This window comes from Centruroides sculpturatus, unplaced genomic scaffold (genome assembly GCF_000671375.1).
Source record: "Centruroides sculpturatus isolate CEXI.00-Female unplaced genomic scaffold, Cexi_2.0 scaffold104, whole genome shotgun sequence".
NCBI classification, from domain to species: domain Eukaryota; kingdom Metazoa; phylum Arthropoda; class Arachnida; order Scorpiones; family Buthidae; genus Centruroides; species Centruroides sculpturatus.
Window position 1 is genome coordinate 100,642 of NW_019384379.1, and position 26,659 is coordinate 127,300.

Below are 26,659 nucleotides of genomic sequence, written 5' to 3' on the forward strand. Positions count from 1 at the left end.
TTTGTCTATTTCAGAATTTCATGCAGTTATTGAAGCCGATATAGTTTTATTATATTAGATGTCATATAATAGTTGATTCCCTAAAATTTAAAATTATGTATCAAACTAACCTTCATTCCTTGTTCTTTTTCAATCAAAGGACGACAATACACAGGTACTGGCACTGGAACATGATTACTTAATTTAGATTTATTCTCAGTTTCAAAATTGCTAGGTTTTGAAGATGTTGACTTTCTATACGGAAGACTCCAACCATATGCTTGCATACGTCCATCTTCTTTACGGACATGAGCTCGTACTTGTTTATATTGTTCTCTTCTTTCCTTTGCTCTTTGCTGTTGGAGCCTTTCAGATGATCTAAAGAATTTTCATTAATAAAATAAGTTAATTCCATTTCTATAAATAGCTTTAACAAAGATATAATTTAGTCATTATAATTTCTCATAATGAACACAAGAAAAGTTACACACATATATACATACACACTAAAACAATACAAATTGTGATCTTTAAAAAGAAACATAACTACATTTTAATGGCAGTGGTGTTTCTGTAACTTTGAATCATAAATTGATTTAATAGTAGATATCATGCTGGAAAGTTGAATCCTCAAGTCTACTCCAATATTGTATCTTTGTTTCAGTATAAAAGGAAAAGCCAGTCTCATGTAAATAAGTTGATGTAAAAGAAAATGCTCAAAACTACACATTTAGGCCATATTAAGGCACTCTTCTAACACACTATACTAAAAATTATTTAGCAGAAGTTCCTTAAACTTTTGTTTTAAATTAGAGTCAAGAATTAAATAAATTAGGTTTTCATAATTGTACATAGTGAATCAACTGGTTTGATTGTAATTATAAATAGATTTCAAATCCAAAAATTATCATTGTTGGTTCTTTGAAAATATTCTAATAAAGATGACTAAGTTATGTAAGTGCTGTATAATTGCACTAGAAAACTTCATAGATTCTATCAGAAATTCCTGTAACATGAGGAAGCAATCAAAGTTATTTAGCTGTAAAGATATCCCAAATTCTTCTTAAAAGATTATATCCATTGTATTAAAAAATGTCCCAGTCTTTCCCTTGTAGTGATTAACTTTATTGAATCTTGAAAAAAATATGTTATACTAGTCTCATTTTTCACAAGGAATTTGTCATTCATTAATTCATTAACTTGAGTTATCAGAAATCGAGAATACTACTAGTCACTATAAAGTTCAAAAATTTCTCGGGTAGCATGTTAATTAAAATCAAAATATTAATATTTTTGAAACAATTTAGCTTTGTGCTTAGAATACAATAATTTTAAAAAATTCTAAAACATCATTTCTCAAATTGTGGTCTCCAAAAAACTTAAAAATTTGAATATAAATTAATAAAATTGTTTTATAAATTAATTTATTTCTAATAAAAATAAATTCTACATTTTTACAACTTAGATATTACTTAATATTTCACAACAATCATCAATACGATGAGACATTAAGATGTCATAGAAACTGTTATATATGCATGACATTTACATACAGCTATACCTCAGAATCCAAATTTCCATCACAAAATGAATTAGTTCTTTAGTAGTCTCTGGGAAATGTAATAATCTAAACAGTTTTTCCCAGATTACGGACAAAACTTCTCAATACTTATACAGTTTATTTCAAAATCATTTTAATACGAGCCTCAGATCAGTAAATCAGCTTCAAAAAATCATAAAAATTATGCAAATAACACAAAAAGTAATATTCAATTCCAAAAGAATTCAAGCAACTCAAAATAAATATTCTACTGCTCTAGAATATGTTTCTAGAGCAGTAGAATATATTGTATTATATTTAAATCTTATATCCTGGAGTATTTGTTAACAATACTCCAGAATATAAGATTTAAATATAATATTTGAATAAATAAAATTTTACCATAAAGTATAACATTCTAAAATCATAAAACAATCAAACAAAAGATTCTATTTTTAGAATAAATATAATAATTACCTTTTCTTTGTCCAATAAGCCAACAAAGCATATTGGAATTACTAAAGAAACATAATTACTAAAATCATCAGCAAATAAATGTATCTCAACACCTTTGCCTGCTGAGAGACATTTATTTGCTATACACTAACATTTTCAGCATAATGCATAGGCCATCCTCAGGTGCTATACTTTTGGAACATTAGTTACAAACTAGTCCAAAACAGAATACAATAAATATAAAATATCAAAACATTAAATTTTTAAATATAAACATAACATCCAATTGCTCATAAAAGCAACATTTGAAACAATTTGTAACTAAATGTTCCAAAAATATGTCACCTTAGTATGGCATGTGTATTAGGCTGTTAGTGTACAACAAATAAATAAATGTGTCTCAGCAGCCAAAAGTCTTTAGTGATGATTTTAGTTATTATTCTTTCTGCTGAGTGTGGATTTGGTTGAAAGAAACATAAACTGAGATTACATAACACATATGGTTCCATCATCATTACTGAAATTCCAGACATAAGTTGAACCACTTTTGTATTTTATACATGCTCTTTGATTACTAGAAATAAGCACTATTTACTTAGCCTTCATCCCAGAATGTTGGTACCAATTTTTGGTCATTACCAATAAATTCAAAAATTCAATCATCTTTCTTCTATGATTATTGAAATTTTTGAAAATCAACTGTATTTTATGATTAAAGATGTCTTACTAGACTACAGTATATAACCAGGGTGGCCAAGCTCCTTGATAGTCCGAGCCATTTTTCAAAATTTGAAATTTTTCGCGAGCCGCAATTAAATACGTATTAAAAAGGTATGCAAAAAATTCCAGATTACAAATTATATCCTTAGCAAGAGTGATACAAATTGTTTCCTCCAGAGCACAATGTCAACTGTCTGTTGCAATGACAGTTTACAAATTCAAAATCGGTCTGGAGTCGGTCGATAACGGACGATTACGCCACTGTTTATGTTCGTTCGCGCAGTTTTCGATGAGTCATATCATTCTTAACTTGGACAAAAATGAAATTTGTTACAACGTTGCACTTAGTCTTTCATATTTGTTGTTAGTAATTTAAAAGACATTTTGAAACACATACGGAAGGATAATAATTTTTTAAAATATAATAACACAAAAATGAAAAGGAAACTCGGGTACATTTATCGAGAGCCACAAATAATCCTTCAAAGAGCCGCATGTGGCTCGCGAGCCGCAGGTTGGCCACCCCTGGTATATAATATAATAAGGTTTCAAAACAAATCAATGTTCTGAAACTTATTAATAAAGATGAAAATACTTTCTGAATCAGCAGACCTTGATCTATTTTATGTATTTTAAACAATGATATGTTTTAACACTTACATAACTACATTTTTACTATAACAATTTATTAAATAAAAGCAATTATTTGAAGAACTTACAAATCACTATCTAAAAAATCCAAACCACGATGTCTGTCTCCTAATCTTTTCTTTCTCATCATATCTAATGCTGGACTAGAGTGAGTTGGTGCATTATAACGAACATTAACATATGGCATTTGTTTTCTGGGTGGTTTCTCATTTGGGTTAAATAAATTTCCAAAGCTGCAAAACATTAAGATTATTAATTTCAAGTTTACTTGTTAATCCTTCAAAAATATCACAAAAGTTTTAAAAATAACACATTACAACATCTAAAATTTTAAATGCATAGTAAACTATAATTTACTAAATACCTATACTTTTAGATATTATAATGTATATCAAAATTTTAATATCAAATCTCAAACCTTTGATATTAAAATTTTAATAATGAACATCATAGAAATTAATTATTATTGCCTTACTGTCCTTATTCAATTAATTATTATATATTTGTCAACATGGACATTAATCATTAACAGGACAATTATACTGGTGTTAAACAATACCTGTATACAGGTAACTTAATAAAGAAAGTCTGTTTTCTTTAAGAACTTTCCCCAATTCTTGTGTAAATGTTTATCACTAGTATAATTGTCCTGTTAATGATTAATGTCCATGTTGACAAATATATAATAATGATAGAAATTAAATTTTTTGATATATCAAAATATACCAAAATATTTCTTTTCTGTATTTTTGATATTTTATAAGTATATCAAACAAGCACCTTAAATAATCAGGCTATACATCTGCTATTTTAATGATTAATACTAGGTAATATGCTCCTAGAAGTAGACATTAGAAGCCATCTCTTATCTAAATTAATAATTATAATTTTAATAATTTATTAAATAATTTAGAATCATCTGGAAGAAAAGATTTAATAAATTATTAAAAATATTATTATTAATTTAGATAAGAGGTGGCACTTAACGTCTACCTCTAGTAGCAAATTATTTAGTATTAACATTAAAATAGTGGATTTATTATCCTGCTTATTTAAGGCAATCATTTGGTTATGACAATATTTTAGTTATTCTCAACATAGATATTTTGAATCAAATATCAAATTATTGTTTTAATGAGATACAAAACATTATTTTACTGGATATAAGGTTCCTTTATAAATATTGTTTATTCTGATATTTATAAAAGAACCTTTTTTCTTTTTGATATATTGCTTTTTTGTTACATATATACTTTATATTTCTGTATTTACATAGCATATAATCTAAGTCACAGATGTATTTAACTGTGGTAATTTAAATTAATTAATAATATCTGCTTGAGTTTAAGATGTCAAACAAGAAAAACCGGCAATAAATATTTTTGGAACTTCTTGATTTCAGCAGCAGACTGAATTTTGAATTTGAAGGTTTAGTTGATGGAACAAAATATTCTTGAACCAGCATACAAATTTTAAAAAGTTTTTCAAACAAGCTTTTCAAAGAAAACTTCACTTTTTTACGTTTAATGACAAATAATAAAAGATAAAAAATTTTTTGTAAATAATATAAAATGAGATGTTCAAAAAAATAAAAATGAAATATAAATAATATAAACCTTTTTACAATGTTAATCAGACAAAATGTATTAATCAAAAAACACATTAGAGATACTGATATATAGTTATTTGGCAATTTTAATTAAAAGTGTATTAGATGCCAGCAAAGACTAGTGAGTCTCTATTACTAATTTACAAAATACATAGTTAACTAGAACCAATGAATCAGGCTTAATTAAATTTGTTGTGAGTATGATAATAATAATTGATTCTAATAATAATATTAATAATTAGTTCTAGTTAACCATGTTTTTTGTAAACTAATAAGTCTCATTTCATTTCTAAATGCTGTCATTTAAGAAGACTTGGGCACTTTTTAACTTTGAGAAAGATGTAGTCCAGTGATCAATAAACTTATAGAACCATTTATAATTACAAATTTTACATCATAACTCATAAAACATGCTTCTGGTATTATGAAATTTTTAAAACTTTTAAATCTTTTTTGTTTCTTTTGTTGACTGTTTCAAGTTATCCTCCAAATAAAGTAGTTTGAAATAGTTTTATTTTTTATGTCAATTCAACTTCTTCTTGAGTAACTTGAAACACTTATAGTATAGTATAATATAATTTTCCTTCTTTCACTCATTTACTTTTTTCCTTGTTTGTTTACTAAAACTTATGTGATAGTTTTTCTCAAAAGCTACACTCAGATCTTCAATCTTATTTTTTCACACTTAATGTCTTTTTACAGAAATAAATAAATAAATAAAAATAAACAGGAAAATTGTAGAAAATTCTATTTAAAAAGAAAAAGAAAAAAAAAACACAAAATAAATTAGGATTTTAAAATTCTTCAATTGCAAATGAAATAATTTTGTAAAAATTGACTAGGAGATTTAAAGAACATTGAAGACAATACAAAAAGACTTTATATTAATTCCTTTAATCAAGAGAAGACCTAACAAGAGATTTCATATCCAAAACAGTAAATAGAAATCATCACTGACAAGCTAATTTTAAATTTTGCTTGGCTTTTTTATCATTTGAGAGAATCATCTTTCCACATTTCAATGGACAAAGATGCTTTTCCTTTTCTGTTAATGATGCCCTTTATTTTATCATGCTTTTTTCAAATTCATAGAGATTCCTCATTTTCTTCCTTTAACTACTACTTTTAATTTCATAATCAGCATATATTCTTCTACTTAGTTTCCTTTTATATTTCCCTGTCTGTCAAACAAAAACTGAAAATTGAATTTTGTTAAATACAGTAAAATAGTTGCAGAAATTGTCAATGTCTTCCAATAATGTCTGAAGTTTCATTCTGAATTTAAATTTTTATATATTCTCTCTCTTACAATTTTAGATAGGTTTCATCAAACTTTATCAACTAAAAACTGTTAGATACATCAAGATTCACCAAGTCAAATATCAATTGATTAGCAACAATATGTTAGAACTACAGATAGAGTTTTATGACTTGTTTTCATTTCCTTTTATTTTGAAATTTTTAACGAATATTGTTAAAAATTACTTAATTGTAATTTTCAACAAGCCAACTTCATTAATGAATTCTCTATACCTAAGCAATAAAGATATTGACTACTATTTGCTTATGCTAAACAACAGTACCACCCTACATAGGGGAAAATATAAAAAGTTTTGTCTCGAGTCAGCCAAAATTATAGTATTTTATAAGGACTTTTCTGCTAAAACTGTTGAATTTTTGTTTTACATATTAAAAGTTTTGAATAAGAAATATTTATATACAGACAATCAAACATGAATTATTTATCTAATCATAAAGCTGAATATTGAGCCACCATCTTTCCCAATAGTATTTATATTTATAAGATTTTTTTACAATACAATGACTTATGATGCAAGCTCCATGAAACTACTGGTATAAAGCAATAAAAATAATTTCAACCATATGTAACTACCAACAAACCAGCATGAAATCAGTATGAATGGAGGAAAATGTTTGTTTTTTGCTTGATTAAATCTACTTCGTGCTGGTTTGTCAGTAGTTATATAGGACTGAAATTATTTTTATTGACTTATGATGTGTTTTGTGAATACAATAATTCTTGTATCTGGCAATTTATGATTAATTTTGTCATAACATATGATATGAAGTGTTTGTGAATTCAGTTCTTGCTTGTCAAAAAATTTAGCTAAAATTTTTTCTCTTTTGTAAATTTTTTAAAAAATTTACACGCATGTAACTATTTTGTTATTATTATTAAAGTTATTTAAAGAAATTGTATATATTTAAAAATCTTATCTTAGTATTTTTATTTACTTTATAGGCTTGATGAATATTCAAACATATTTTACATAAAATAAGCAAATACATTCAAATGTTATAATTTAATTGTAGATTCCTTCAAAAGCTGAAACCTTTCTACTAAGCCACAATAGATCACTTCCTGATGCTGTTTTCTGAATGCTATAGAACATTATAATTTGGAATGTTCAGTTTTTTTTTGTCGAATAACCTGAGGCAGGTTGCTAAAGAAGGCCATAAACATTTGTTTTGTAACAAAAATAAATTTGCTGGAAAAAGTGAGGAAGATGATCTATTGTAATTTATATTTGTAGGAATTTCATATTCAATTCTGTAGTAATTTGAAAAGTAAAAATGTTCCGTAGCATTTATAACTGGGATTTAAAAATAAACAAACACCTTTCACTAGTTTAGCACAACGTTTAATACATTAAAAATGCTTTTGACTGATTTAAGCGATCTTCTTCAGTTCAGATTCTCTCAATATAACGAACAAGGTATTCAAATACTTTGTTCGTTATATTGAGAGAATCTGAACTGAAGAAGATCGCTTAAATCAGTCAAAAGCATTTTTAATGTATTAAACGTTGTGCTAAACTAGTGAAAGGTGTTTGTTTATTTTTAAATTATTTAATTAGTTCCAGTAAGCATTTGTTTATAACTGGGATTCCAAACAGGGTCGATATAGCTCCCGAGTAAATGGAATTTCGAAAGAGGTTGATGGAATTCAAGAGTCAATTAAAGGTCAATGAAAAATCAGATAATTATTACAGTAGAGTGTCGATTATCCGAAAGTCCATCATCCAAAAGAATTCCAGTCTGCAAATTTAAATTTTTGCCAGTGCTGTGGAGCTGCAATCTTTGGCTATGTCTTGGGCTACTCAAATATTTTACATTTTTTATACTAAATTAACATCTGAAGTATAATTTTTTATTGTTTTTATATTTTTCAATATATTTATTTTGTTCGTACAAAATAAAAAAATAATTTTTAACGATACAATAGTCTTCGTTAGNACCATAAACCCATTTACAATACAATTTTCATCCTGGCCTGGACATAAAAATATTCAAATTTTGTGATAAAGACATTAAACAATATGACATAGTTGAACATAAAATATATTGTATAGTCACAAAAAAATTGTTGTCTTGAGTGATAAGTATATGTTATTGTATAAATGTTATCGTTATGTATTATCATGTGTGTTCTACTACAACAAACCTCAAAATTACACATTGCATTCTTATCAACCTACACTCTTCTTAATCCAGACCAGTTTTATTTGTTTTGTAACTAAATATTTCAGCCAAAAACAAAAAGAAATCATGAATTAATTTTAAAAAATGTCAAATTTGTAAAATTAATATGTACAGTACTACATATTTTAACATAAATATATGCACTAAAAACAGTATAAAATGTTTTTAAATATATATGTATCTGTCCAAAATCTATTCTGACTTCCTTTCATTTATATATAAGCCTGCTAATCTGAACAGTTAGTGAGAATGCATTCTATTTTTTGTGTCTATTAAGCAGAGCAAATACATTCAAATGTTATAATTTAATTGTAGATTCCTTCAAAAGCTGAAACCTTTCTACTAAGCCACAATAGATCACTTCCTGATGCTGTTTTCTGAATGCTATAGAACATTATAATTTGGAATGTTCAGTTTTTTTTTGTCGAATAACCTGAGGCAGGTTGCTAAAGAAGGCCATAAACATTTGTTTTGTAACAAAAATAAATTTGCTGGAAAAAGTGAGGAAGATGATCTATTGTAATTTATATTTGTAGGAATTTCATATTCAATTCTGTAGTAATTTGAAAAGTAAAAATGTTCCGTAGCATTTATAACTGGGATTTAAAAATAAACAAACACCTTTCACTAGTTTAGCACAACGTTTAATACATTAAAAATGCTTTTGACTGATTTAAGCGATCTTCTTCAGTTCAGATTCTCTCAATATAACGAACAAGGTATTCAAATACTTTGTTCGTTATATTGAGAGAATCTGAACTGAAGAAGATCGCTTAAATCAGTCAAAAGCATTTTTAATGTATTAAACGTTGTGCTAAACTAGTGAAAGGTGTTTGTTTATTTTTAAATTATTTAATTAGTTCCAGTAAGCATTTGTTTATAACTGGGATTCCAAACAGGGTCGATATAGCTCCCGAGTAAATGGAATTTCGAAAGAGGTTGATGGAATTCAAGAGTCAATTAAAGGTCAATGAAAAATCAGATAATTATTACAGTAGAGTGTCGATTATCCGAAAGTCCATCATCCAAAAGAATTCCAGTCTGCAAATTTAAATTTTTGCCAGTGCTGTGGAGCTGCAATCTTTGGCTATGTCTTGGGCTACTCAAATATTTTACATTTTTTATACTAAATTAACATCTGAAGTATAATTTTTTATTGTTTTTATATTTTTCAATATATTTATTTTGTTCGTACAAAATAAAAAAATAATTTTTAACGATACAATAGTCTTCGTTAGGCTTAACATTGACGAAAATTCAACGCGAAGTGACATGCAACGGAGAAAAATGTCAAGATGGGATAAATTAATATATTTTTTCGTACATAATCAGTTATCTGAAACATCAATCTTCCGAACAACCCCAGTCCCCAATTGATTCGGATAATCGACGCTCTACTGTATATCTTTTCAAAAATTTCATAGAATTTTAATTAATAATAATAATCATGTGGAAAATTCATTTATTGATTTAATAATTTACTTGATATATTACACAAAATCTTAGGAAATAGCATAAAAATTTCAAGTAGAGGTCAATCAAAAAGAATATACTGTATTCTATATGGGGGTCAATGGATAAAAAAAGATGGAAACACAATTTAGAAAGTTTATTCAATGCTGAATATAATCTAAATTTATGCCAAAAACATTTCAGTTTTTAAATACAATTTTGGTAACCTTACAGTAGCAGTGTTTGTTATTATTCATTTTATGCTTCTATTTTACTGTAAATTAAATTCTAGTTTATTTTCATCTATTTCATGATAAACATGTCATTAATTTAATTAAGAAACATGCATTTGATATAGTTTTTCTACACAAACATTAATTAATTGTATATTTAACAAGGTCACAATCATATGCAGGTATACCTCGCCTTACATCAGTAATTGTTTCCAGGAGAGGCGACTTAAGTCAAAAAACAACGTAAGTCAAATTTACTTGTCTCCGAATTTACTTGCTACTAGGCTAAACCACAAATAACCATTCCCAGTTTTGTATTTTATTTATAAATGAATTTTTAATAATATATGGTTAATAAGAATCTATTTTAAGCTTACAAACAAATAAATTTTAGTTTTTAATATAGTACAAAAAAAATAATCTAAATTTATGAATTCATGTACATACAGTACTGTACATACTTGTAAATGTACATGTTTACAATTTGGCAATGTTTACAGTACATCGCAGACTCTTTATTTGTGAATGTGGTCTAAGACGTTATAAAATAAGATGATTTTGTAAGGTCAAATAACAAATACAGTTATTAAAATTATCTTGCAATAGTAGAAAATAAACTAATTTATGTTAAATTTACCAATAATGAGTGGAGCTGACAATAATGCCAAACAGTAGATATTGGAACTACCATGGAAAATGCCAATATTCAGTTCTTAAAGACCACTAAATAAGACAATAACACAGAGTCACAGATGTTTTCATATTTTGTTCTCTAGGATTTATGATGATTATATTAACATTTACTGTAAATGTATATATTTTAATATGATTTTATGTGCTTTAATGCTTTTCTGGTGATATTACAACTTCAATATTTGTGGCGGATGGACATAAAGTCGAATAAAATGACTTAAACTTTATTTTTATTTTTTCATATATTTTTTGACAAATAAAATATAATTGATAACGACGTAACTCAAAACGACATAACTCAAGGTATACCTGTATTCTTTGTTATCAATCAGCTTTTAATTTCTCCAAATAAGACTTCTTATCTGCTAGAATCTACTTTAATTTGCATATTTTACTAATATACTTATAACCAACAGCATAACATGTTTTTTGAATTTTATATATATTCAATCCCAAAAACTATAATAATATTTAAATATCATACATTCCACTCTGCTACTCACCACCAATCAGCTAGATTAGTAGTAGTCAACATTTTTCTAAAAGAAAAACTGCCTTTCTGGAATTTACATCTTTATTATCCTAACACTTTTAAGTTCTTACAAACCATCTTCAAGGACAGTCAAGACAAAAACACATGGTATATGTTGAATGAATATGTTGTAATTTTCTGACATATTCTTGAGATATGATTTTTAATGAATCCTTAAATTTTTATTTTGACTTTTTTTTGTTACACTGACTGTCCATAAAGATGGGTTATAAGAATACAAAGTGCTAGGATAATAGAGATGTAATCTACAGGAAAGCAGTTTTTTTTTTCAGGTGAATAATTTGATATGGGATAGCAAATAATGAAAATTTGTCAAACAGTTTTATGTTATTTATTGTAATATTTATAACTGAACCTATATTCAAGAGAAATAATTATTAAAATCATCATAAAGTAAGTTAATTTTAATTTAACTTAACAACTTATTTTAAGAAGTCAAATTTCAACACTTGCTTTGATTTGAATGAGGTGTGAGATCAAAAATGCTAACAAATATATTAAAGTGACAATTATTTTTACTTTATGGATTTTAAAATTTTGCTGTTAATCTCATATTTTAAACTTAGGAGAAAAATGTATGATACAATTTTAACTAACTTAAACACAATTCTAATTCTGGATTAATAAAAAAAGTATATTATTTTTTTTGTGCTGAATAATAATTATATCTATGATTGTAGGAAAGTTCTTACACAACATAAAGATTTTTATTAAAATTATATTTACTAAATTTGTTTCTTTAATTTTTATGTAAAAACTTAAAAATTTAATTCTTGATAATTACAATATTACAAATCAAAAAATAAGATAGTAATTCTAGTTTAAATATCATTAGGTTTACATAGTATTATTTTCTTATAAAATGAGATTTTCAATATTTTAAATTTTATTATATAAAAAAAAAAGCAATTGTATAATTAAGAATTTGATCTATTAATCTTTCGGTATTTTTTTAATAGTTCTGACCGAAATAGGAATGAACAAGCTTAATTTAACCATTGCTTATAGAAACTACACTACAAATATTAACTCAACACAAAATACTCAGTTTTTTTATGTTAAATAAACATTATGTTTAATAAATCAAATATTTCTGATATTACAAAATATCATCTTCAATCTAATTCATTTGTGTTATTCCTAATGATATTTTGGAATATCAAAAACATTTAATTTATTAAACATAACGTTTATTTAACTCCAAAAATGGAATTTTATTTTTTTGAGTTAATTTACTTATAAATTTAATACATTTTATCCAATCTTAAGTGTAATAGATACATCAGAATACAGTTCATTAAAATCTGCCAATTGACATTTTCACCTTTAATTATTTGGAAAGCAATAAAAGTTTTTTATATCTGCATGTTTCTTGATTTTTGTATAAACCAATTATCAAAAAAATTTGCTTTAATGGGGTTTAAAATCAAATATAGAATATATAACTGAAGTTTTAATATTTTTGTACCCATATTCACCATTACAAACACTTAAAAGCAGGGCTGTGAAGTCAGAGTCGTGGAGTTTTAGTGTTTTAGTTGAAGTCAGAGTTGTCAAAAATTTGCCACCTCCCACTCCTTTTTACTTTTCCAACTTGTTATGTATATAAAATGTGGAAAAGTATTGGAATCATGTCAAATTTCACTCTCTGTGTTTTTTGCAAAACTACATGTTTGGATACTTCCTGAACCCAAAAAATGTCAAATAAATAAAAAAAAGTCGTATGTTGACGTCTAATTGGTTTCATTTCTTCATTCTCTGTTCTGAGATATTAAACATCTCAGAATGGGTAAAGTTTAAGAAACAAAACTGCATGATATGGTAGCTTGTGTATAAAGAGGCATTAATGCTATTAAATTTTGGTTCTTAATTAAAGGTCAACAGGGTGGAGGCATAGAAGTGATATCGCCAGTGTAATCAGACTTAATGAATATTTTACTTGTTATTAGCATTCACAATTTTTAATAAAACTCATCTCTTTCCCTCAAAATTAACTTCAAGTTCTAATATGAGCACAGACAGAAAAGGAAATCTTACAAAATTTAAAGGTTATTTTTACAATGAAGTGGAAAAAGTAAATCACATTGACATTCTTCAAATTTGAATGTTAAAACAGCAATAGTGCACTATCCAGATATTATCCAAGATACAGCATTGACTATCACAGCATTGCCATCAACCCAAGTTTCAGCAGAGCATTTATTTTCCACTCTTAAAATTATTAAATCTAATTTAAGAGCTTTCATGAATGCTGGCTTAATAGAAGCAATTCTTTTTTTAAAGAAGTAATTCAGTTTATAACAGAAATGGAAAATAATAAATCAATCAACATGGCAAAATAAGCAAAATTTTTCTTTACCAGTCTAAATGTTATATTTCTTATTCTTCACTTAGTTTAATATATGTGCACACTTATATATTACTTAATATACTTGTATATTATGTATATTTTTATTAAACTAATTTGTTTGTGTTTGAATGTATTTACTATTTTCATTTATACATGCTTACCAAATACCATTGCCATTATCAAACAAGTCAATAAATATGAATTTATATACTAAGTAGCTGTGTCAAATTTTAATGTTAATTAATTTTTTAAATTTTACAAAATTAATGTTAATTAATTTTGTATTTTTAAAAAAGTAATCATTATTACTTTCCCGGCTGTTATACAGTATAAGACTATAACAAAGGAAAAGAATGATGATCAGTCAAAAAATGACTTCCAGATTTTTACTCTTTTGGACTTGGGAAGCCTTGAACATAGAGATGTGCAAAAATGTTCAGAGTTATTTCTGTATGCACAAATGTTGGAATGTGTGGGGGATATGTTTAAAGCTAGACACCAACCAAAGCCGAATATTATCAGGCTAATAATTTAAAAGACAATTTGACATTAGAGTTAGGCATTAGATGCCATCTCTTGATAAATTTAATAATTATAATTTAATTAAATAATTTAAATAATTTTAGAATTACTGGAAAAAAAGAATCAGCCCCAGAGCGGGACTCAAACCTGCAACTCCTGCTTACCGTGCAGATGCATTGCCAATTACGCTACCCGGACCTTCGGTCTGTCTGATCTCTTCTTCTTCCAGTATATATATATATACTTCTCTGCCATTATATTATTGTATCCCTTCTATGACTAACAGCATATATCTACTATGTATTTTTCTGTATTTCTGCCTGGCTGTGCTCAACAGTGCCAGACAATAAAGATTATTTTGACTGACTGACTGAGTATATATATACTGGAAGTTAACGATAAGTAATTCTAAAATTGTTTAAATTATTTAATTAAATTATAATTATTAAATTTATCAAGAGATGGTGTCTAATGCCTAACTCTAATGCCAAATTGTCTTTTAAATTATTAGTATTATAGCCATTTCTAGCCTGATAATATTCGGCTTTGGTTGGTGTCTAGTTTTAGAATACATATATAAATAAAACTAACTTAACATTATATTAAATAAAAACAAATATTAAATTTAAAACTACTCCTATGGAAAACAGAAAAATGAATAGAGCCTGAGATACAAATTCTAGAATATACAAAATAAAATTAATCAAAAAGTTAGAACAAAATATCGAGTTAAAAATTATTATTATGAAAACGAAAATCAACAGATCATTCATTATTACAGAACTTTAAAAGCATTAAAGCAAATTTTTTCATTTTTTTTTTAATCTGTGGAACCATTTCTACATTTTAAACCAATTATCTGTAATTTATTTCTTCAAATAATTTTTGTATTTACAAAAGCTAATTTATTTAGCTATAGCTTGAATAACACCTTAAATACTCCTTTCAGCAAGACTTATTTAAGAATTTATTTAAACAAATGTTTTCAATCTCTTTTCATAGATCTGTCAGGTTTAACAAGAAGATTCAAACTTTAAGTTCTAATTTACATTCTAACAGTTTTTTAAAAACAAACTGAAAAAAAATTTTTTTAGAAAGTGAACAACTGCATATCTTAACTTAATATTAATATGTAATATGTATAAAATATTACACAATATAATATTTTGACAATGTATTTCACACTAAATTGTATTGTGTGTTATGTGTTTTATATATATATATATATGTATATGTATGTTCACATTCTAAAAAATCTTATTTCAATTTATTTTTTAAAAATTGTTAGAGCATCAATTAGAACTTAAAGTTCAAAACTTTTTGTTAAACCTGATGCAGACCTATGAAAAAAAGAATTAAAAACATTCATTTAAATACAGTAATACCCCAAACTTACGCGCTAGGTGGGACCGAGCGATAACCGCGTAAGTCAAATTCACGTAAGTCAGGGTATAATTTTGCAATTTGTGTAAAATCCAAGTCGGATGTAAGCAAGCTAATAAATGTTCTCATTAATCTTATCTCGTCTTTTGATTCATTCACGGTTACAAGAAATCACCACATAGAGTCTCTCAAGTCTCCGTAGATATAACAAACACAGAAATAAATAACACAAAATAAATTGTAGCTATGTGTTGATTCCGCGCGACACATCCGAACATGTAAGCTGAACAATAGTGTGGGGGGAATGAGTAATCAATAGTTGCGTGCCGCTCAAACAAAAGACGAATCGATGACATTTGAAAATCGCGTAACTCCGGATTCGCGTAAGTCGAGATAGCATAAGTCGAGGTATTACTGTATATTAAAGTCTCGCCGAAAAGAATATTTAAGGTGTTGTTCAAGCTTAATTAGTTTCAGCTTACATAGGAATGTTTTTATATTTAACTATATATTTTAATTTTATGTTACTTGTTTATATATACATATGTAATTATCATATACATGCAATTAAATTCTGTTATTGAAAAATTACTTGAAATTAATTGAAAAAACTTATTGTTATTTCATTAATTGAAAAATATTTTCCCACATTATTATTATAAATTACAAAGAAACAGCTTTGAAAAGTTTTAGTTTAGAATATACTCAGTTCTTTGTCTTTATTTACTTATAAAATCAATTTTTCTAAGAAATAATGAACTAAGAATGACCTTTAAATCAAGAACTGAAACATATTTTTAATAAACACAAACTGTTTCTTTGAAATCAATTTTTGAATTGTTTCATTTAATTTATTCCACAATAGAATTTAATGAATATACTTTTTCACATATGGCATTAAAATTATTAAAAAAAATCCAAAGAATGCAAAAAACTTATGTCTTNGCCCAAATATTATACAACAGTTGGTGAGGCTTTATATGTGTAGTCTCAAATCTGAAGGTTGTGTAGATGATCCAAGAGTTATATAGAGTTCTTAATGCTCCAGTTGTAATTATATAAGTTATTTGTGATGTACTGGTTAAGGATTTTATTGATTAGTGTTGTTGGAGATTCCAGCTTGTCCATGACAAGATGTAGTTGATATCTAGGTTTATGTACTTTGTCAAAGACAAAAGTTCTTGGAACAGAAAGTGCTGAAATGGAGATGATGATCATTTTTAAAGCATATGCCAAGGTGTCCTAGTGAAATGTATGATACTGTTGTGTAGCCTCTGCAAGTAGTCAGAAGGTGCAACAGCAATGGTGCATTCCATTTCAGTGGCATAATTAAATATGCCTTTTAGTACATTGATCTTTACATGAGGACTATGTTCTTAGATTTACGTTCTTTAGATTTGAGGACTGTGTTCTGCCCTACATAGGACTATATCATTATCAGCCATTCACTTTGTGGACACTCTGATGGAATGCCAAATGGAGGCATTTGGGAGCTGTGTTATGGTGGCAAATGGTTAACCAAGCTTTCTACCTGTAGTATTCTTTACTGATGTCAAGACTCTTAAGATGGTTTTTGATATCTGGGTTGATGTGTTCTGGAAAAGTAGTAGGAGAGTTGTATAATGGTCTGAAGCTAGTGGCATTCACTAATTGCTTGGGCAGGGAAATGTTGTCCCAATATATGATTATACTATTTGATTTCATTGTCTTGTTGAATACCTGGAAGCTAGCTAGCCACTCGATCCTTTTGGTATGATTCCTCAAGTCTCATTGTTATAGAGTTGATGAGTCTAACAACCCTTGAATTGATGTTGTATAATAAGGCTGGGTCATGAATATGGAAATCATTTCAAACTTGATAAGCTCTATTAGGAGGACATATCTCTGTCTTTTGATTAGTTGAATAGCTTTTTGTAATCATGGCCTTCTGATAGTAGGAAACAGCACAGCACATTCATATGGCAGGCTAATTCTATAGATCTATGCTGGATACAGACTCCTAGCTTGACATTGGAGTAAGAAGTTTTGCTTCTCAGACATTCAACAAATTTGAATTTCCAGTTTCCTATAGAATTTGGCTGGCCTAGCCACCTACTAAGTAATAAATATCACTTACAAAACCAAAAATCCAGCTCAGAACAAAATGTTGAAGGAAAATAAAAGTTTTCAGTTGCCTTGAGTGATCATCATCAGGTTAAAAGAATAAATTCAGAATGGAACAAGTGATAGAATGTTATAACTTAAAATATAAAAGAATGATATAAAGAATTCAGCAAAACATTGGTGTTTGGTCTTATTAATTCTCAAATGCCTTATTCTGTTGAAAAAATATTTATTAAACATTGACAAACAAACCAATACAAAATGTTTTCTTAGCAAAATAAGGTGTTTGAGAATTAATTAGTCTACTGCTGAGTATGAGTTAGATTTCAATGGTAACACTGGCCATAGTTTATAAGATGCTTTTACAACTTTCTCTGAAGGTTATAAAGGCAAAGTGTAAGCTGGATTTCCTGAATTGACAATCCATAGAATTAGTTTTCTAAAAGAGATATTTTATCCCAATATTTAAATGTGTTCTAATGTAAAAATTTGAAACCTCCATTTACAAATGTTCTATGTATAATGGTTGATAACTGCATGTGCATCATGCAGTTATCAACCATGAAGACAACTTGTAAAACAGATTAAAAACATTTGTGAATGTTTAATTAATGAATGTTTTTGCAGCAAAATAAGGTGTTTGAGAATTATTGCAGATTATTAGTTTATTGCAGAGTGTAAGTTAAGCTGAATGATATCTTCAACTAAATGATAATATATATATATATATTATCATTTAGTTGAAGATATCATTCAGCTTAACTTACACTCTGCAATAAACTAATAATCTGCAATAATTCTCAAACACCTTATTTTGCTGCAAAAACATTCATTAATTAAACATTCACAAATGTTTTTAATCTGTTTTACAAGTTGTCTTCATGGTTGATAACTGCATGATGCACATGCAGTTATCAACCATTATACATAGAACATTTGTAAATGGAGGTTTCAAATTTTTACATTAGAACACATTTAAATATTGGGATAAAATATCTCTTTTAGAAAACTAATTCTATGGATTGTCAATTCAGGAAATCCAGCTTACACTTTGCCTTTATAACCTTCAGAGAAAGTTGTAAAAGCATCTTATAAACTATGGCCAGTGTTACCATTGAAATCTAACTCATACTCAGCAGTAGACTAATTAATTCTCAAACACCTTATTTTGCTAAGAAAACATTTTGTATTGGTTTGTTTGTCAATGTTTAATAAATATTTTTTCAACAGAATAAGGCATTTGAGAATTAATAAGACCAAACACCAATGTTTTGCTGAATTCTTTATATCATTCTTTTATATTTTAAGTTATAACATTCTATCACTTGTTCCATTCTGAATTTATTCTTTTAACCTGATGATGATCACTCAAGGCAACTGAAAACTTTTATTTTCCTTCAACATTTTGTTCTGAGCTGGATTTTTGGTTTTGTAAGTGATATTTATTACTTAGTAGGTGGCTAGGCCAGCCAAATTCTATAGGAAACTGGAAATTCAAATTTGTTGAATGTCTGAGAAGCAAAACTTCTTACTCCAATGTCAAGCTAGGAGTCTGTATCCAGCATAGATCTATAGAATTAGCCTGCCATATGAATGTGCTGTGCTGTTTCCTACTATCAGAAGGCCATGATTACAAAAAGCTATTCAACTAATCAAAAGACAGAGATATGTCCTCCTAATAGAGCTTATCAAGTTTGAAATGATTTCCATATTCATGACCCAGCCTTATTATACAACATCAATTCAAGGGTTGTTAGACTCATCAACTCTATAACAATGAGACTTGAGGAATCATACCAAAAGGATCGAGTGGCTAGCTAGCTTCCAGGTATTCAACAAGACAATGAAATCAAATAGTATAATCATATATTGGGACAACATTTCCCTGCCCAAGCAATTAGTGAATGCCACTAGCTTCAGACCATTATACAACTCTCCTACTACTTTTCCAGAACACATCAACCCAGATATCAAAAACCATCTTAAGAGTCTTGACATCAGTAAAGAATACTACAGGTAGAAAGCTTGGTTAACCATTTGCCACCATAACACAGCTCCCAAATGCCTCCATTTGGCATTCCATCAGAGTGTCCACAAAGTGAATGGCTGATAATGATATAGTCCTATGTAGGGCAGAACACAGTCCTCAAATCTAAAGAACGTAAATCTAAGAACATAGTCCTCATGTAAAGATCAATGTACTAAAAGGCATATTTAATTATGCCACTGAAATGGAATGCACCATTGCTGTTGCACCTTCTGACTACTTGCAGAGGCTACACAACAGTATCATACATTTCACTAGGACACCTTGGCATATGCTTTAAAAATGATCATCATCTCCATTTCAGCACTTTCTGTTCCAAGAACTTTTGTCTTTGACAAAGTACATAAACCTAGATATCAACTACATCTTGTCATGGACAAGCTGGAATCTCCAACAACACTAATCAATAAAATCCTTAACCAGTACATCACAAATAACTTATATAATTACAACTGGAGCATTAAGAACTCTATATAACTCTTGGATCATCTACACAACCTTCAGATTTGAGACTACACATATAAAGCCTCACCAACTGTTGTATAATATTTGGGCTATATTCCATTGATAATAATTTGAATTACTGACTACACATACATCACAGTATGTGATTTCAAATAGATGTAACTGTCAATCAAAACAGAACCATGCTTCTATGCACTCTGTAACTTTCCTCTCAATCACAGGCAAAGAAGGCAACTTCCGTGTGGATATATTAGAATTTGTCGACTTAACTTGCCACTCCTCCTCTTTCCAATTTGAGGAAATGGCTTACTTGCAGCACAGAAGAGTGCCTATGGAAAGTCTCCTCTTGAGCACAATGTGAGTTAATCATCAGGCAACTGGAAAATCAGGTCCTGTGAACATGACATTGTCCTATATTCCAGGTATATTGATGACATACTAATTATTTGGTGTCATAAGCCAAACATCAATGTTTATCTGAATTCTTTCAATAACAATCCTTTTTGGCCTTCATTTACACCTGGAACAAAAATATACTTGTGTTGATCATTTTCTAGATATCAACATACACAAACAGGATGGCAGTATTTACACACCAGTGCACCATAAACCCATTTACAATACAATTTTCATCCTGGCCTCCTCACACAATCACTTTCAATACAAGTTAGCAGCATTTAGAGCCTTGATGAAAAGAGCATTCACAGACTCTTCTACTATCAAAGAAAGAACTCAGGAATTGAGGTATATAACTCAACTGGCTGTCCAGCATGGGTATCCATTTCAATTAATAAAAGTTTAATAAACAAGTGTGTGGAGCAAAACCAAAATACAGGAACAGTGGATCATAAATTCAAGATTGTGCAGTATAACATGAACCTGATGGCCATATACTGAGAAGTAGGAGGCAACAACCTTTCTTTGGCCTAGAGAAGAAACCTCACCATCTATGCTCTTCTTAGAAACACCAAAGACCCCTTAGAATAAGATGTACTGTACAGTACTTCCAGGAGTGTACTCCATATCCCTTCAGGACAACAAAGAGGGCCAGCACTTACAGTACACTGGGGCTACAATACATCCATTAAAACAACATTACAAGAACATCTCAATACAATTAATAAAAGACAAATTACTACAGCATTAGCCACACACACCTTGAATGGGGATGTGCAAGTGAGCATTGACAATGTACTGTACATCTGATTTACCATATACAAGGCCTTCACAAGTTAAGTACAGGTAACCCCCATATAACACGGCACTTCTATAGCACAGATTCACTCTAACACGGTTCGAGAATTGGAAACATCCCTGTATAACACGATGCTTTTATAGCACAGGTTCACTCTAACATGGTTTGGAAATTGGGCAAAACCCTCGTACAACATGAAATGTAATAAAGGGTGCATTCTTTTATACCTCCGCGTAACTCTATGCAAGCATTCTAATTGCTTTCATGGCTACTTTGAATGATCTTTTAACAAATAATCCATTTAGTGATTAAATTTTACAATTGGGACCCTTTTTTTGCCTCTAAAAGCTCATTTTAGAATTATAGATTCCTCCATCATGATACTATCGATAGTGCAGGCGCCGCCATCTTTCTTTCACCGTTGTTCCTAAATGCCTACAAACAGCAGCGCACTCCCGTTGCAGAGAGACCGCTATTAACGAACGCACCCAAAAACTGTTACCAGTTGATGATGCTCATGCTGAGATCATCATATAGGATGAATAGTCCTCTAGTAAAATATTTAATTAAATAATAAATAAGTATTTTACCTTTGAAAAAAATGAATAATAAATCCGATTTAAATAAGGATTTAACAGCATGGTTTTTAATTTTTGGAACTTAACCCTCCTTTTCACATTAGTTCTTTGTTTCGTATAACACAGATTTGCATAACATGGCAATTTTTTGGAACATAACTCCTGTGTTATAAGGGGGTTACCTGTATCTTAAAATGTTAGAAATTTTCAAGGCCAGTAGAAACAACACAGCTATCAACTACAAGGACAATAAAATGTTATCCCCAGTTTGGGAAGTATTATTTGAAATTTAATATTACTTTTTACATCCCAATGCAACCATTTGACTGCCAACTACCAATCAGCCATCATTCTTTTTATATTTTAAATTATAACATTCCATTTCTTGTTCTGTTCTGAATCCATTCTTTAACCTGAAGATGGTTGCTCAAGACAATTGAAAATGTTTGTTTTCTTTCAATGTTTTGTTCTACGAGCTGTATTTTTGGTTTTGTAAGTGATATTTTTAATTTATATCCAGTATACAGTATGTTTATTACTTACTAAATAAAATAGAATCTCTAATAGTTACAGAAGTAATTCATTAAATATTAATCTTCATTGTTCTTTAGAAATAATATAAATTTCACAAAGTAATAGGAAAAATAATTTTTTAAAAATAATAGCTTTCTAATGATAGCATAAAGCCACATTTCTCAACCTCTAGTCAACAGTCTATGTGTGGAGTCTTAGGGGTCCATGACACAAGAAACATCAAGAACCAGTGGTATAACATATTCAAAATATTAAGTAATTTATTTATTACTTTTAAAAAAGCAGCATATTTTTCATAAGATAAAAATTTATAAAATGACAAAATTTTACTTTATTTTTGACATTATACTTAATTTAAATATTAACTTTTCATTTTTAAAAACATATCATACTATTTAAAAATGAAATTATATTTGAAACATGTTTCTAATATATTTTTTAAAAATGAATGTAATGAACATTTAAAAAAAATCACATTATTATTTATAAGATGATATAAATTATTAACTAAAATAAAATCAGAAATGTAAAATAGCCCAATAATTAAGAATTCTGACCTTAAAATTCCAAAATCTTTAAACTTCAAAATTTTTCCAAACTCAAATAAGCAATTAATTCTATTCAACAAAATTCTCTATTGAGTCAAATTCACACTTAAAATAAGTACATTTCCAAGAGTTTTTAAGCATTACTGCTGAGCATTAAAAATAAATTTTTTTATGAGAGAAGAATTAATACATTTTTTAAAACATTCCAAACAAATTCTAATAGTTTTTATTTTTTTAACTATAAATCTGACAAATATTGTAATATAACAATTATTTTAAAATATTAAACATCTAATACAAAATACTAGCATTATATATAATATTTAAACACAAAATAATATTCATACAAGATTTTATTCAAGATTAAAGATTTTTCAATATTTTTGAAAATATCAAACATTTTTTGAGAATATTATAATCATACAGTATTTTTGACATTATAGTTAGTTATAACAAAAAATAAATGTCTATTTCAGAGTCTAAATTTTAAATGTATTTTTTATCTTTTCTTTAAAATTATGTTTCATTATTTCTATGATGCATTTATTTTGCTATCCCTCTTGTTAATAATTTCTCCTTTATCAAATTTCTCCAATAATTTCATTCATTTTATTTCATTTCTACTTCTCACTAATACTATTTTTCCTAATGCAACTATTTCTAATTTTCTTCTTATATTGCTTTAAAGTTCAGAAATTATTTCAAGCTTTCAACTACTTACGCTTATTGGTAGAGATTATAAACATCCATTAACCTGATTTTTAGATTAATGCCAGATGATTGCTGGATTAAATTGATTTATAATAATACTGCTATTTAATAATTAAATGTCAAATAATTTTGCCTAATAGTAAGTAATAGGTACTATTTCTTCATAAATTTAATAATTAATTAATTTAGAAAGTTCTGGATGAAAAGATTTGACCTGGAGTAAAACTTAAACCCACAATTCCTGCTTGAAGTCATCCCCAGTTTGTGCCATAAGCAATCAGTATGGTTATATCTAAATTAATAGTTCTAGAAGTGAAGGTAGGACAAAGGTCTGGTAGTGTAACTGATAATACATCACATGGCAAGTGGGAGTTGCGAGTTCAAATCCTGCTCCAGACCAATTCTTTTCTTCCAGAACCTTTTAAATTAATTATTAAATTTATCAAGAGATGGTACCTAACATCTACCTCTACACCAAATTACTTTATATTTAATCATTAAATAGTAGCATAATTATAGTCCCATGCAGGACCTTTCAGAGAAAATGCAAGGCCCAGGGTGAGCATGAAGAAAGGGGCGGGGCCTTTGACATCATTGGGTGTGCTAGCGCACATTTGCTAGAGTTTTTCTCTCGCAAAGCATAGTTTGTGTCAGCGCTTAGTATCGTAAAACACTGTTAGCACAGAACTGACTGAACAGGCCTCATTCTCTGCTTTTATACCCTTTTTGCTGGGGGGTGGGATTCAGAGATAGAGGAAGGGATAACTTTTGAGTGTGGGTGTGTGCAGTGATTGGCCAGAAGAATATCTCCTCCAGTCTGGGGTTGGTCAGGGTGATATACTTCTAGCCAATCAGGGACTGGCTCATAACTCTCAATCCTCTCTGACTCCTCTGACAGAAATTTAGAATTTAATTTTACAAATGTTAAAATTTAGCAAATTGCTTTGCCTTCTATATTTTTGTCTAAAATATTGAGTTGCCAAGTTGAGGCCCCTAATATTGCAAGGCCCAGAGCAGCTGCCCCCCTCTGATAGGCCCTGGTCCCATGCAATATGGCAATTCTTTGGCATTAATCTGTAGAGATTCATTTTTTATCAAACATAGAAATTGTACACTCTTGACATGATCTTAGTATCTACTTTTTCAATATTGCTATGAAGCATACTAATAATGTGAAGTTTCTATTGAAGTCTTATATATTTTTTGTTTTATAAATCTTGATAAAATTAGTTTTTAATTTTTTTTTTTGCATTAAAGCTGTTTTCTTAGTAAATTCAAAGATATTTCTTTATTTTTATCATGGATTTCAATTTCTTTAAATATTCAAAATATTTTTTAGTCTCCAAATTTGAGTTATTCTCATTAAACACTCAAACTTTACTAATTTATAAGTCTATGGACCTCATATAGAAATGTAATTGGCATAATATTCTCTTTTTCTGTAAATTGTTATATAAAACAGATTACATTTTTTATAAATAAAACTATCTAAATAATGTAATTCTGTATACAATTAGCTGATCTCATTAACACATAAACTTTAAATTCAAAAACATTTAAAAACTGTATGGAGTTTCATTTCCTTCTAAAGTAACAAATATATCATCTGTATATCTTGCATAAAATTTAAAAGTTTTGTAAAATATACCATATTTTACAAATTCTGTTAGTAAATAGTTGTAAGAGCAATAAATTCTGTTATTGCTCTTACAACTAAAGAATTTATAACACTCTTTTCTATTTATCATAAACAGAATCTTAAAACATCTTAAACATTTTAAAAACCGGCAGACAAATAAAATTAGTTTTCTAACATGAAATAATAGAATATTCAGATATTTAATATTTTAAAGTAAAAAAAAAAATTGTTAATTTTACATATAACTGTTGCTAAATTACTGTTTTTCTTTATATATTCCATCAGGGGGAAAAAACAAATACTCCCAAAATTTATTTCATTTTAAAATGTCCTTTCTTCATGGTTGTATTAAATTGTATTTATGCTTTTGTTAAAAAATTTTTCCCTGAAGATTAGCAGTAATACTTTTTAAAGTACTTATCAGAATTAAATTTATAGTTAGGGAATATGTTTCTAAAGTATTTTTTTATAAACTTCAAATTTTTTTGAACTTTATTCCATCTTTAGAAAGTTGACAACAAATATAATTCTTTAACAGAGATTACAATAAACATAATACTACTGTTGACAATTTCTTATAAAAGATTTCCAATTTTATTCCAATAAATTTCTAGATACGTTTAATATTAAACAAACATTGAATTTCTTAATCATCAGGCTGGTTTTATACTCTATGTTTATACTAAATAAAAAGTCATTAATGATATATTCTTTTAAACAATTTACACACACATAATGTTACATAATTTGCTTTAGTTATATGATGTTATATATAACTAAAGTTCAAACCTTATAATCCAAATTCAATCAATCAGATTATTTTTAGATTATAATATTAATGATTAAACTAATTCAGTTTAAAGGTGGCAGTTATGTTGCCATCTTACATTAAATTTGTTAATCAGATAATTCCTATTGTAATATGAAAATAAATTGATTGATTAGGGTTAAGTTAATATTATGTAATATTAATTACATTATTGATTTTATTATATAATTCATTTCATTTTAATACTAATTAAAAGTGAATAAGAAACTTAAAAATTAACACAGACATTATTAATTCATATTAAATTTAAGATATATATTAAATTTATATAATTCTTATAATAAATTTATTATTCACCTGATGAGAGTTCATAAATAGAGACAAAAAGCATTTAGTAAAGTAATTTAACTACCCCAGTGGTAAGG

General features: G+C 27.8%; 1 protein-coding gene across 1 annotated transcript in view; it reads right to left on the reverse strand.

The window, feature by feature from the left end:
- The window catches only part of LOC111617823 (C-Jun-amino-terminal kinase-interacting protein 3-like), a 211,657-nt gene that overhangs the window by 91,447 nt on the left and 93,551 nt on the right, over positions 1-26,659 (reverse strand). The window contains exons 16-17 of the mRNA XM_023359134.1: positions 3,415-3,587; positions 111-357 (exon numbers count right to left, since the gene is read on the reverse strand). Of these exons, the coding sequence (XP_023214902.1) occupies positions 111-357; positions 3,415-3,587 (420 nt within the window). The remainder of the gene's footprint in view (positions 1-110; positions 358-3,414; positions 3,588-26,659) is intronic.